Below are 14698 nucleotides of genomic sequence, written 5' to 3'. Positions count from 1 at the left end.
GCATAAAAGCACACAAAAATCTCTATTCCCACTAGATTACAGAGGTGATTACCCATAAGACTGTAAACTTACCTCAGCCTGGAAGTGAAAGGGAATCTGTCTCCACATTTGACATCTAAACTATTAATATGGGCATACAGGTTATAGACTGCTGAAAACAGTGCTCCCTGTATGTCTCATATCAGATGTGTTGTTGTTGAGAAATCATCTTCTATTACTTTATATAAATGACCTCTTCCAGGCTCTGGGAAGGACGCTGCATGGAAGTTAACTCTTCCTCCAGAGCTTGATTTACATGATGGGGAGGACTGTTTTCAGCAATCTGTAATCTGTATGCCCATATTAATGGTTTAGATCTCAAATGTGGTGACAGAGTCATTTTAAAGCGAACTTGTCACCAGGTTTTGCTGATATAATATACGGCCACCACCTTTCAGGGCTTATCTACAGTATTCTATAATGCTGTAGCTAAGCCCCCGATCCAACCTGAAAGAAAAGAAAAATAAGTTTTATTATACTCACCCGGGGAGCAGTCCGATCCGATGGGTGTCGCAGGTCCGGGTCCAGCGCCTCCCATCTTATGAATGCCGCCCTCCTGCTTGCTTCATGGCTCCCCAGCATCGCGCTCCTGCGCAGGCGTACTTCTCTGTCCTGTTGAGGGCAGAGTAAAGTACTGCAGTGCGCAGGGGCTGAGAACGGTCAGAGATGCTCAGCGCCTGCGCACTGCAGTACTTTACTCTGCCCTCAACAGGGCAAATAAGTACACCTGCGCCGGAGCCTGATGTCAAGGAGCTATGAAGCAAGCAGGAGGGCGGTGATCATAAGATGATGGGAGGCGCTGGACCCGGACCTGCGACACCCATTGGACTGGACTGCCCCCGGGTGAGTATAATATAACTTATTTTTCTTATCTTTCAGGTCTGATCGGGGGCTTAGCTACAGCAATATTGAATGCTGTAGATAAGCCCTGAAAGGTAGAGGCCACATCTTATATCGGCCAAACCTGGTGACAGGTTCCCTTTAAGACTTGAAGAGATACTAGTTTTTCCATTGTGTAAATTAAGTGGTGTTATTTGCACATAAGTGCATTCATACAATAGTAGCTTTACAGCAGTGGTCTCCAATCCTTGGCTCTCCAGCTGCTGAAAAATGGCATTATTTTCCAACAAGACTTAATTCCAAAGCTTCTCCTATGCTTTGCGTTGTTAAAGATGTACAGCACACGTATCACACACAGATACCATCCATGTGCTGTATGTGTTTTACACGGACCCATAAACTTGTATTGGCCCTTGTCATCCGTGCTGCTCGTAAAAGAACCGATATGTCTGTCTGGTTAGTACGGATACACGGTCCCTGCAAACACAGGGATGTGTGCAGCACCATAGATTATAATGGTTACTTGTGGTATTCATGAAAAAAACTGATGCCACACGGCCCTAAAACATGGACATGTGAAGGGGTCTTACAGAGAGCTGAATATTGGCCTTCTAGAACTTGAGCACACGTATTTTCATGTATGCTAAACGAGGGATAGAAGATTTATCCTGGACGGGAAGTCTAGTCCACAATAATTTGCTCTTGAAATTGTCTCCTATGTGTCTGTTATTGAGTGTAATGCTTGTTATACAAAGTTGTTAAAGTGGTTTTCAGGTTTTTTAAAAAGCAAACGTTGCTTTCTGCCTTTCTGCACTTTTGCCGGGTGGAGCGCTGAGTCTCCACCGCTACTCCCGGTGTCTGTTACTTTCTGCATAACGTCAGCAGCATTGCAGGCAATCCATAGCTCAGCAGAGTGTGTCGTCGGCTCCAGCAGAGCCGCAGAGCTCAGTTACTGGCTGCAGCGCTATCGGCGTGATGTCAGCGCTGCACACAATAATAGACGTCGGTGCAGCAGTGGAGACTCCGTGCTGGGCGTGAGTAAGGTTATTTTTTAGTTTTGGTTTTTTCTTTTCTAAAGCAAAGTGTACCTGGGGAAAAGAGGTTTTCTAAAATGGGAAAACTATTTGAGAATGTTATTGCAAAAGACATAGCAACATGCAATTATTATTTTATCTTGCTTTTTACATTTTTTTTCATTTTCCATGTTCCTTTGTAAAGTTGTTTTATAATATTGCAGGTCTTCTTTGATTTGATGCGAGAAATTCGAGCCCGAAAGATGGAAGACAGTAAAGAGAAAAACGGCAAGAAGAAAAGAAAAAGCTTAGCCAAGAGGATAAGGGAAAGATGCTGCATTTTATAATGAAGGCACTGTTGAGTCCTCTTTTTTCCCCCTTTCTTTTATTGATGAGAACCATTACCTGTTGGCATGCCCCTCGCAGCTCAGCTGAGCGGCTGTGCTGGTCTGTACAAAGACACTACAATATACCCCAAGCATCTGGGCTCTGCTCTGGAAAGACATTCAACTCCACTGACACTGAAAGGGAAAAAGAAGAGAAGTGACCTCGGCGGTATCTGGAAACAGTCCATTTCCCCAAATATGTTTTGTTTGAATTTGTATAGTGTTTCTGAATGTACTCATTATGCGAGAACACTTACCATAAGCACTGGGGTTAGCAGCCATTCTGATAACAAGGATCAGCAGCGCTCTGTAGCAAACCAGGCTGAAACATCATCACAAAATGGCAGTCGCTTTCTGGGTACCCATGCCTTTCAGCCTCTGTCATATTCTCTGTAGCTCTGAATATGCCTTAAAGTAGACCTGTCACATTAAAGGGGCTGTCCTCGGTCACACATGTAGCGTTCAAATTTAGCAAAGTCAACTACTGTATGAACTGGGAGGTTGGGAATGGCTTCAGATCACTAAATCGCTGCATCCATCTGGAAATACAGTTTCAGGTCATTAAAGTGAATATGCAGCTACCCTTTTGAGACTTAGGTCCTGAGTTACAGAACTCATTCAGCTTAAAATGGCTAATTTACTAAACTTATTATTGAGAGCATTCAGTCCTTGTGCCTAACATGCATTTAGTCAGCATTTCGTAAAGTAACCATATGTAGTTTATTACCTGAGGACACCATCCCATTGTCATAAACTTCTGTTTATTTTAAAAGGATCCTGTTACCAGTTTTCGAGATCTAAGCTGCCTCCACCACCTTTTATGTTGCTTGATTAGAATCCTAACGATCCGTTCCCATGCATAAATGACCTTTTTACATCACGCACACGCTCTCCATGGGCGGGTGCGGACCCATCTCTGACCCTGCTTAATGAGCCCCTCTGTATTTGATTGGTAGGCTGGGTTAGCAGGCTCCTAGCAGCACTGAGCTTGGGCTCGTGCTCGCCCATTGGCGCTGATTACCAGGCAGAGATTTACTAGCCGAAGCCTATATAAAGTTCTTTTCTGCAGGGCTGTATTACTAACAGATTGTTAGGATCCTAAATAAACAACATAGGCGGTGGTAGCAGCTTAGATCAAGGAAACATGTTGACAAGTTCACTTTGAAGGAAATTAAATATTTTTACATTTGGAGTATTTCTTAATGCTATTGTAATCACATTTGTGCTTATTTCAGTTAAAATGGCAGATTATAGGTTTATATGGGAAATTGCTATGGTTTAGTTAGTTGAGAGAGAATAATTTATCCAGTGATCTGTTTCGATCAGATGGTCATAGCAACTCAAGATCTAAACTAAAAATGTTACATGTATAAGTAAGCTTTGGCATTGATACATATACATACATTAGTCTACTATGGATGTAATAAAAGACACCTCTGGGGTGCATGAGCAGTCAAATATACAGCACTTTGAATGTAATCCCTGGAGAACAATACAAAATGAGGGTAAAACCTTAGACCATCATCAGTATGTGAAATCAGGCAATGAATTACGCACTTGGCTAACATAACACTAAAATTGGTATCACAAGCAGCTATTTGTGGCAAAAACACTTGTGGTCAGATACTAGCTGGAAGTACCGGTGGTGAATAGTTTGGACACCTGTTCGTGAAATGATGTTCCTTGTTCTTACTGGGATGTGCACATGGCAGAGTCAGACTGAAGGCAGCATGACTACGAAACAACAAATATGGAGGCCAGGAGTAATAAAGTGTGTGAAACAAACAAGAATGTGGGTTAAACCTTAGATTTCTGAATATACTCCCTTTTTATACTAATGTCAGCTTTACACCCCCTTAGCATTTTCTCAAGCAGCTTCATCAGGTAGTCACCAGCAATGGCTTTCCAACAGTGTTGAAGGAGTTCCCAAAGGTGCAGGGCACTTGTTGGCTGCTTTGCCTTTCCTCTGTGTCCAACCCATGTCAATCAGGTTTAAGTTTGGTGGTTGGGTGATTATGTAGGCCATGTCATCTGGGATAGCACTACATCCCTTCTTGGTCACGTACCTGATACATAGCCTGGAGGTGTGTTTTGAATGATTTTCCTGTTGTAACACAAATGATAGTCCCCTAAGTGCAAACCATATAGCATGTCCGTGCACAATGCTTTGTTAGTCATTCTGGGTAAGTATGCGTTGAATTTGAAATAAATCACCAATAGTGTCACCAGCAAAGCTCCCCAAAGCCATCACACCTGCGCTTCCATCCTTCACTGTGGGCACCACACATCTTGGTAATGGCTTCGTTGCAGCAATTCCACCAAAAAGGCCTTCTTCTCATGGTCTCCTCGGGACAGTTGATGTTGACTTGCGTTTACTTGATGCATGCTTATGATTATTTTTTGAGGGCTATTCCTCTGCAGCAGAAGAAATTCTTGGTCTCCCTTCTTGGAGAAGTCATCTAAAGTGCCAGTTTTATCATAGCAATTGATGTTTTTATGACTGCCTTTGAGAATACCTTCAAGGACCTAGCATTTTTCCCAATAGACTGACCTTCAAGTCTTAAAGGGAACCTGTCAGCAGGATTGTGCTGAGTAACCTACAGACGGTGTCAGGTTGGTGCCATTATACTGATTAAAATGATACCTGGGTGATGAAATCCATCAATCCATCTTGTGGTTGTTGGGTAATCTTTATTTTCAGTTTTGAGTTAATTATATGCTTGTGCTCCAGGGTGGGGCTGTGGGCAGTGTCTTCACGTGGTGCTCTGATTAGGTATTCTTCAGTATGGATTCTGACAAGTCACTGATCTCGCAGGGACCTGCCTGCCCACTAGTTTACACAATGCAATATATATATATCACCTTCTGCTGTATTTAATTATTGTTTTTGATGGGTTACATTAATTTAAAAAAATAAAAAATAAAATCAGTCTGGAAATGGTGCCGGTTGCGATCTGATAGCTGCTCCTGCGTAGGCGCAGCTGGCGCCATCTTAGTGGAAACAATTTTTTTTTTTCCTAGGAAGATGGCACCACCTGCGCAGAAGCAGCTATCTGATCGCCAATAGCTGCTACCACACAGGCGTGGCCGGCACCGTTTTTAGACTGATTTTAGTTTTTTGTTTTTTTTTTTTTTTAAATTAATGTAATCAGTAGTGATGAGCGAGTGTACTCGTTGCTCGGGTTTTCCCGAGCACGCTCTGGTGACCTCCGAGTATTTGTTAGTGTTCGGAGATTTAGTTTTTATCATGGCAGCTGAATCATTTACAGCTATTAGCCAAGCTGAGTACGTGTGGGGGTTGCCTGGTTGTTTGGGAATCCCCACATGTAATCAAACTGGCTAATAGTTATAAATCATGCTGCTGAGGCGTTGAAAACTTTCTTGGAGCAGTCATAAATACTCGGAGACCACCCGAGCGTGCTCGGGAAAACCCGAGCAATAAGTACACTCGCTCATCACTAGTAATCAGAGCACCACATGAAGACCCCACAGTTCTGCCCCGGAGCACGAGTAGGTCATTAACTGCAAATTAGAGATTAAACAACAACTACAGGATGGATTTCATCAACCAAGGTATCATTGTAATCAGTATAACAGCGCCGACCTGACACTGTATGTAGGTTACTCAGCACAAGCCGGCTAATAGGTTCCCTTTAAAGTAATGAAGGACTGTCATTTTTCTCTACTAAGTTGAGTGGTTCTTGCCATAGTTTGTCTTAAAACAGTTTTGGATCAGGGCTCAATACACATACACGTCTCTGCAAAACATGCCTGATGGCCTCAGATACTGAAGACCGTTTATACCAAAAATGACCTCTTAATGAGGCATATCTGTTGAAAGTCATTCTAGCTGTAGACCTGATGAAGTTTAAAAGAATGCCAAGGGGTTGTAAAGCAGCTATCAGTGATAGGGGGATATGTTTAATACACATTCTTGTTTGTTTCACAAGTGTTTCTTTATTAATTGATACTGCGTGATTTTGGCTAAATCTATAATGTGCACATTCCAATAAGAACATGGAAAACAATTGCATGGACAGGTGTGTCCAGACTTTTCACTGGTACTGTGTGTGTGTATATATATATATGTGTATATATATATATATATATATATATATATATATACACACACACACACACACACACACACACACACACACACACACACACACACACACACACACACACACACACACACACACATACATACATACATACATACATACATACATACATACATACACATACATACACGCATACATACATACACATACATACATACACATACATACACGCATACATACATACACATACATACACGCATACATACACACATATATATATATATATATATATGTATGTATAATGATTTATGCTTTTATTTATACACTTTTGGTGATCTTCGGTCCCCATTTTTTTTTTTTTTCCAAGGCAGCATGACATTGTGTTTTGTTGTGTATTTTTCCATAGGCGTCTCTTTAGGGGAAAATACATGTATGTATTGGAAAAGAACACGCCTAAAGCCAGGCATTTTCTTTGCCTTCTTTTCCAAGCCAGAAAAACTGAGTCAAGCGATGACAAGTTGATTCTACATGTCCTTGCAAGCTTCACAAAGACCACCCAAATAGGGTTAACCAATCAAACAAAACAGTTTTTTGGAAAACTGCTCACAATGGTCAGAATAACAAAAGAAACCATGTTTACCATACTGGAAAGTTTTCAAAATGATTTTTGCTGCCTGGATGGGTGTACCTAATATTCACATTTGCTACTACCATTTAAAAGCAGGCAAGTCAAAATGGCAAAGTGTGGAGCTAATATTATTACCGTATATAGAATTGACTAACGCTACAGGTAAGGCAATTACTTTTTTTAAGTATTATATTTTTTCATAGAAAACATTTTTTTTTCTTTAAACTAAACTCTCCCAACCTCACTACTAGTCCACCACAATTTTATTATGTCTATGATGGGTAACAAAGGCCTTGATGTTTATCTTTTTCTTTGTAATATTGACTGTGTCCTTGTGTCAGCATAGCATTGCCCATTATCCAACACAGATTGTTCTCACATTTCAGTTTTTGAGAATTATATTCTTTCCATGTTTGATTTGCATAGTTTTGCAGTGATTTGTCCCTCTTGGTATATTTTCCATGCAGGTATAATTTGTTTTTGCACTTCACTCAGCTTGGGGAAATGAAGATGGTATGTCGCCTTTACTTTCAGGAGATTGAGTTTTGCTGATAATTTTTCATAAGTTGTTGCTAAGCAAAGAAATGCTGAATACATTGAAGCATAAAATCTTTCCAATGCTCTACTGTATATAATAGTAATTTGGTTGTTCATCAAACAACATATCCAGGAAGCATTAAATGTGATTTGGAGGTAACTAAAGAACTCTTTAATTTACTTACTGTGATTGTTTCTTTGTTGTAATCTAAGGTTTCTGACCACTAATGTTTAGGCTGGGGCTACACAGAAGTAGCAATATGATTTTACTAGATCTTTCTTTGGGATACACTCCATGGCTGATTCTTCTCATTGTAATGGGCCTTGCCTACTAGAACATGTATGAATCCTCTGCATCTCACTTCACTTCATCTGTATAGTCAGTCTTACGGCGGGGTTACACAGCGATTGTGGCCATGACACTTGTTTGCCAATGTTCGCTAGGTGTCACTGCTACTTTACAGTGCAATACAAGTGAATGGGATTGCATTGCCGCTCCGAGGGTACTGCGCCCGGGACAAGAAGTCCAAATAGTGACATTTTTTTTGAGACTGGCTAGTTGCACTACCCACAGGATCGCAACCCCATTCACTTGTATCATGCTGCAATGTAACAGCGACACCTGGCAAACTATGGCCGCACAACAGGTGTCGTGGCCAAAGTCAGAGTGTAGCAACAGCCTAAAGTGCTCTTGATGCCTGCACACAGTAAAGGCCATCGTTTGGTTTGGTGGACCATTGTTCATGAGACTGTATCCTGTGAGTTGAGCTGGAATAAGTGCCTCATGCCTGTAATCCCTGAAGTGATGTAGATAGATATTTCTCTGTACTAGTCAATTAAGCTGCTTTCTCATGACTAACTTTTCGGCACACAAAATATCTGCCTTTCCCGTGTGTAGGCACTGAGTTCACTGCTTTGCAGCTGTTATACTGGGTCCTGTGGTATTATGAAGCTACATGTTTCTGTAAACAATAGGCTGATTCCACTGCCCGGTTTTATATTTTTGCCATAGAGCCATTTCAACTCAAATAAAAGTTCATTTTTGTAATTATGTGGTCGTTGTATCTGTTCTTTACAAACATACACTGAATAGTCACTTTGTTTCGGACACTCCGCTAGTCGTGCGTTGGACCTCTTTTGACCTTACAAACTGCAGCAGTTGTGGCATAGATTCTACAAGGTATCAAAATCATTCTGTAGGAATATCGGTGGGACATGCGGGCAGTCTAGTTTTACATCAAGGCAAGTTCACACGACCGTATTTTCAGTCTGAGTCATGTTCGCCTATATCAAGTGCAAGCTATAGTCCTAATGTGTTGATCCAGAGAAATTCAAAAACCCCATGAGGCAGATGCTAATTGCCTGACATTAGGGGGGAAAATTTCTAATCTACTCCAAATATGGAAAAATCAATCCATAGATGAGAAGTCTAGTACACAGCCTGTAATGTGTTTTTAAAGAAAAGCATCCAGGTTCTTCTTGACCATGTTTAATAAGTGAGCAATCACAACATCGTGCGGAAAAGAGTCATAATCTTACTGCGGCTCCAGTAAAGAATCCCCATCTGTAGTGGGATGCCATCTTGACATTGTTGCAGTTAAAGCTCTCTATACTGTCCATTTATATATTTGCACTTGCATTGTTGTCCCTGTGCAGCGGCCAAGGTCATCCTGGCAAATTCTAGCCACATGTAGCTAACTATTCTTAACTTTTACCTCCACCTTCCAAATGAAGGCAACTTTAAATCTAGCTGACGGTAAAAGATGTGACGATTAGTGTTTTCATGTACAAATAGCACATTAATATATAATCTCATATATATGCTGAACTGTTAGTAACAGCACAATCATTTAAAGTGACCAGAGATTGTTATTTTTTACCATTAGTTAATTCTTGTGAAGTATGGTCCAATGCTATCAGTCAGACAGAATCAGCTGCGGGCTGACCCAAATAGCAGAGGTGCAAATGCCCACTCCAGGCTGGCCTCTAGCAGTTGTTCAGGACAATCTGCTGCTCAATTGTTGCTCATCTCTCTCACGGGATGAAACAGCGCCACTCACGCTTCGTGTCACTAAAGATGTGGCTGAACAGTATAGGTCGCCACATCACAGTCGGCCTGGCCGCATCACAGTATAGATCGACACACACACTTAAAATGTAGAGTAAAGCAGATCTAGCCATGCTGTTTGTGGTCGTGCCTGCTGAAGTGACATCACGCAGTGCTAAGCACTGATTCCAGCCAGCGGAGAGGATGCCAGTCACACAGGAATAGGTTAGTTCTGTCTAGCTGACTGCCCCATTGTCCATCTGTAAAATTGCCTCGATGTTTGTATGTGAAAGTGTTTGTGTTAGATGTATGCTTGTGTGTATATAATCATGTATTGTGGTGTGTATAAATACATAAATATAGCTGAATGTGCATATTTGCTAAATCTGTAAGAGCGTTTTAACCTTTGTGTTAGAGAATTCAATTTGTCTTTTCTGTTTTAGGACCAAGCAAGTGGAATTAATGTCCAAAATCGCTCCATTGCATAACTGATACAAATGGAAGCAGAGTGGACCCATTGGATATTATGGACAGATCCCAAAATGGTTAATAGGATCCATCAGACAACCATTAAAAACCTCATTGATAGTAGCCAAGGTGTATGTGCCTGTATTTCTGCGCGTGGCATTCATACTTGATATTGAATAAATCGAGAGGTTTTTGACAATTTTGCTTCCATGTTTTCATCACTTGAATAACATTTAAATTTCACAACTTTCCTATTGTTTGTTTCCTATTGTTGCAATTTCATGATTGAGAAGTGATGAGAACCAAACTTACTACAATACATACAGTACCAGAACCAAGCTTGAATAGATACAGTACCAGAACCAAGCTTGAATAGATACAGTACCAGAACCAAGCTTGAATAGATACAGTACCAGAACCAAGCTTGAATAGATACAGTACTAGAACCAAGCTTACTACATAAATTTGGCAAAAGAACCAAGCTTACATATAATTATGATATAAGAACTAAGCTTATTATATAGATACTAGATGGTGGCCCGATTCTAACATATCGGGTATTCTAGAATATGCATGTCCACGTAGTATATTGCCCAGCCATGTAGTATATTGCCCAGCGACGTAGTATATTGCCCAGCCACGTAGTATATTGCCCAGTCACGTAGTATATTGCCCAGCCACGTAGTATATTGCCCAGCCACGTAGTATATTGCCCAGCCACGTAGTATATTGCCCAGCCACGTAGTATATTGCCCAGCCACGTAGTATATTGCCCAGCCACGTAGTATATTGCCCAGCCACGTAGTATATTGCCCAGCCACGTAGTATATTGCCCAGCCACGTAGTATATTGCCCAGCCACGTAGTATATTGCCCAGCCACGTAGTATATTGCCCAGCCACGTAGTATTTTGCCCAGCAATGTAGTATATTGCCCAGTGACGTAAAATAAACATACTCACCTTCCGAAGTGCCGTTGAATTCCTGGCGCCTGTGTACGGTGCACGCTGCAGCTTCCGGTCCCAGGGTTGGTGTGAGCGCAGGACCTGTGATGACATCGCGGTCACATGACCGTGACGTCATGGCAGGTCCTTCTCGTGCAGGACATGTGATGACGTCGCGGTCACATGACCATGACGTTATGGCAGGTCCTTCTCGCATAGCATCCTTGGCACCGGAACCTGCCGCTTGCACTGCCGAGGACACCGCGCCACGTCGGAGGGTGAGAATAGCCTTTTTTATTATTATTATTATTTGAAACAGATCTTTTTACTAGGGTTGAGCGACTTTGACTTTTTTAGGGTCGAGTCATGTTTCGCGAAACCCGACTTTTTGAAAAGTCGAGTCGGGCGAAATCGGCCAATTACTGCGAAAAGTCGAGGATCGGCCAGAACACGAAACCCTATGCAAGTCAATGGGGATTTTTTTTTTTTTTCTCTCTCTCTCTCTTTCTCTCTCTCTCTCTCTCTCTCTCTCTCCCCTCCGTCCCAGCAGAGAAAATTTCGTTTTACACATTGCAAATCCCTACTGCGCACAAGCGATAAAATGATGATAGGCGTGCACGCCCCTAACCCCTATGTCATCACTCTGCCCACACTCCTTCATTGGCTGAAAAAATGGCGCTAAACGCGTCATACGAAACGCGACTTTTGCGCCAAGATCGTGTACCGCATGGCCGACCTCACACAGGGATCGGGTCGGGTTTCATGAGACGCCGACTTTGCCAAAAGTCGGCGACTTATGAAAATGAACGATCCGTTTCGCTCAACCCTACTTTTTACTATTGATGCTGCATAGGCAGCATCAATAGTAGAAAGTTGGTCACACAGGGTTAATAGCTGCATTAATGGAGTGCGTTACACCGCGGTCCATTAATGCTGGCATTAACCCTGTGTAAGCGCTGACTGGAGGGGAGCATGGAGCGGGCACTGACTGCGGGGAGGAAGGAGCAGCCATGTTGCCGCCGGACTGATTGGGCGTGGCAATGGTCATGGGCGTTTTGCCACGACCAATCAGCGACTTGGATTTTCATGACAGACAGAGGCCGCGACCAATGAATATCCGTGACAGACAGAAGGACAGACAGAAAGACGGAAGTGACCCTTAGACAATTATATAGTAGATGGTAAGAAAACCAAGATTGTGCCATAGATCAAGTTACTACCTAGATTCTATAAGAGACCCAAGATTACTTTGTGGAAACCAAAACAGAACCAAAGTCTGTTTAAAAAAATTTGTGGATAGTGGGGAAAAAGTGTGTAGCTTTGAAATTGCACAGTTTACTCCTAAGTGTACTATATGCCTCAAACATTGAGATTTACATTTTAATTTTTTTATGCCTGGAACTTGAGACATATACTTCAATTCCTACAAAGTTGGAATGCTATGTAAAGTTCAAAGAAAATAAGAATGCAATGATTTTGAAATCTTACAGCAGTATTTTATTCACAACAGAATATAGATAACAGATATTTTCATTGAAAAACAAAAAATTAGAAATTGATGGCACCAAGATACAGTATCTCTAAAAAATTTGGACAGGGTTAAAGGGCTGGAAATGTAGGTGGTAATAATGAAAAAAGGTGGAGGGTCAATTATCAACTCAGCCATGACTGTCCATAAGAAGAGCATGTTAGAAAGGCAGAGTCTCTCAGGAGCGTTAGAGGGTCATCAATCTGAACAACTGTGTCTAAAAACTGCTTGCACATTTTAAAAGATTGCTATGCATTATGTAGAGGTTTTAGAACAACATACAGTGGTAAGAAAATGTTAAGGCACCCATGGTCAAAATTACTGTTATTGTGAGCAGTTAAGCTAGGTGAAGATGAAATTATCTCAAAAAGCCCTAAGATTAAAGATGACACATCTAATATATATCTTTTCATCTTTTACATTTTAAAAATTACAAAAATGGGACAATGTAAAATGCTTTTTTAGAGCCCTCTCCAGCTTTGTGGGTCTTCACCATTTTCAGATCTCCAAGGGTGCTCCAATTTTTGCATAGGCTCATTTTTTTTGTTTTTTTTTAAATGTAAAAGATGAAAATATATATTTTTAGCCTAAATACAAAGGAAATGTGTCATCTTTAACTTTAGGCCTTTTAGAGATCATTTCATCTTCAACTTCCTTAACTGCTCATAATAACGGTAATTTTGACCAGGGGTGCCCAAACTTTACATGCCGCTATATGCTTCCATCCAGATGTCTATTTCAGAGAAGGACTTGCATATGTCAGCAAAACAAAGCTACCACGTACTGCATCCATCACAACAGCCCATCTTCACAGAACAGTTTGGTTGATGATCCTGCCTGTGGTCCAGATCTTTCACCAGTAGAAAACATTTTACACATTATGAAACAAAATGTCCATCAAAGACCCAGGACTATTGAGCAACTAGAGTTCTACAAGCAAGAATGGGACATTCTTCTCCCAAAACTCCTGCAATTGGTGGTCTCACTTCCCAGATGTTTACACACCGTTGTGAAAAAAGAGATCCTACACAATTACAGGGTGCAGAATTATTAGGCAAGTTGTATTTTAGAGGATTATTTTTATTATTGATCAACAGCTATGTTCTCAATCAACCCAAAAGACTCATAAATATCAAAGCTTAATATTTTTGGAAGTTGGAGTGGGGTTTTTTTTTAGATTTGGCTATCTTAGGAGGATATCTGTTTGTGCAGGTAACTATTACTGTGCAGAATTATTAGGCAACTTAATAAAAACCAAATATTTGCTCATCTCACTAGTTTATTTTCACCAGGTAAACCAATAGAACTGAACAACATTTTTCCTTCCCTGTAGATCTCACATTTTATGAGGCACCACAGGTTCTCTATGGGGTTCACATCATGTGAACAAGGAGGCCATGTCATTATTTTTTCTTCTTTGAGACCTTTACTGGCCAGCCACGCTGTGGAGTAGTTGGAGGCATGTGATGGAGCATTGTCCTGCATAAAAATCATGTTTTTTGTGAATGATACCGACTTCTTCCTGTACCACTGCTTGAAGAAGTTGTCTTCCAGAGACTGGCAGTAGGTCTGGGAGTTGAGCTTTACTCCATCCTCAACCCGAAAAGGTCCCACAAGTTCATCTTTGATGATACCAGCCCATACCAGTAGCCCACCTCCACCTTGCTGTCGTCTGAGTCGGAGTGGAGTTCTCTGCCATTTACTGATCCAGCCTCTGGTCCATTCATCTGGCCCATCAAGAGTCACTCTCATTTCATCAGTCCATAAAACCTTTGAAAAGTCAGTCTTAAGATATTTCTTGGCCCAGTCTTGACGTTTTATCTTATGTTTCTTGTTCAAAGGTGGTCGTTTTTCAGCCTTCCTTACCTTGGCCATGTCCCTGAGTATCGCACACCTTTTGCTTTTTGTTACTCCAGTAACGTTGCAGCTCTGAAATATGGCAAAACTGGTGGCAAATGCCATCTTGGCAGCTTCACGCTTGATTTTCCTCAATTCATGGGCAGTTATTTTGCTCCTTTTTTGCCCAACACGCTTCTTGCGACCCTGTTGGCTATTTGCCGTGAAGCGCTTGATTGTTCAGTGATCACGTTTCAAAAGTTTGGCATTTCAAGACTGCTGCATCCCTCTGCAAGACATCTCACAATTTTGGACTTTTCAGAGCCCGTCAAATCTCTCTTCTAAGCCATTTTGCCAAAGGAAAGGAAGT

General features: G+C 41.4%; 1 protein-coding gene across 1 annotated transcript in view; it reads left to right on the top strand.

The window, feature by feature from the left end:
• The window catches only part of RALA (RAS like proto-oncogene A), a 96279-nt gene extending 92799 nt beyond the window's left edge, over positions 1-3480 (top strand). The window contains exon 5 of the mRNA XM_077269210.1: positions 2117-3480. Within this exon, the coding sequence (XP_077125325.1) occupies positions 2117-2239 (123 nt within the window). The 3' untranslated portion in view covers positions 2240-3480. The remainder of the gene's footprint in view (positions 1-2116) is intronic.
• Positions 3481-14698: the final 11218 nt, after the last annotated feature.

The sequence above is a fragment of the Ranitomeya variabilis genome, chromosome 6 (assembly GCF_051348905.1).
Source record: "Ranitomeya variabilis isolate aRanVar5 chromosome 6, aRanVar5.hap1, whole genome shotgun sequence".
Lineage (NCBI taxonomy): Eukaryota > Metazoa > Chordata > Amphibia > Anura > Dendrobatidae > Ranitomeya > Ranitomeya variabilis.
The sequence above is the reverse complement of the archived record's forward strand: the minus strand, read 5'-3'. Positions and strand labels throughout refer to the sequence as shown.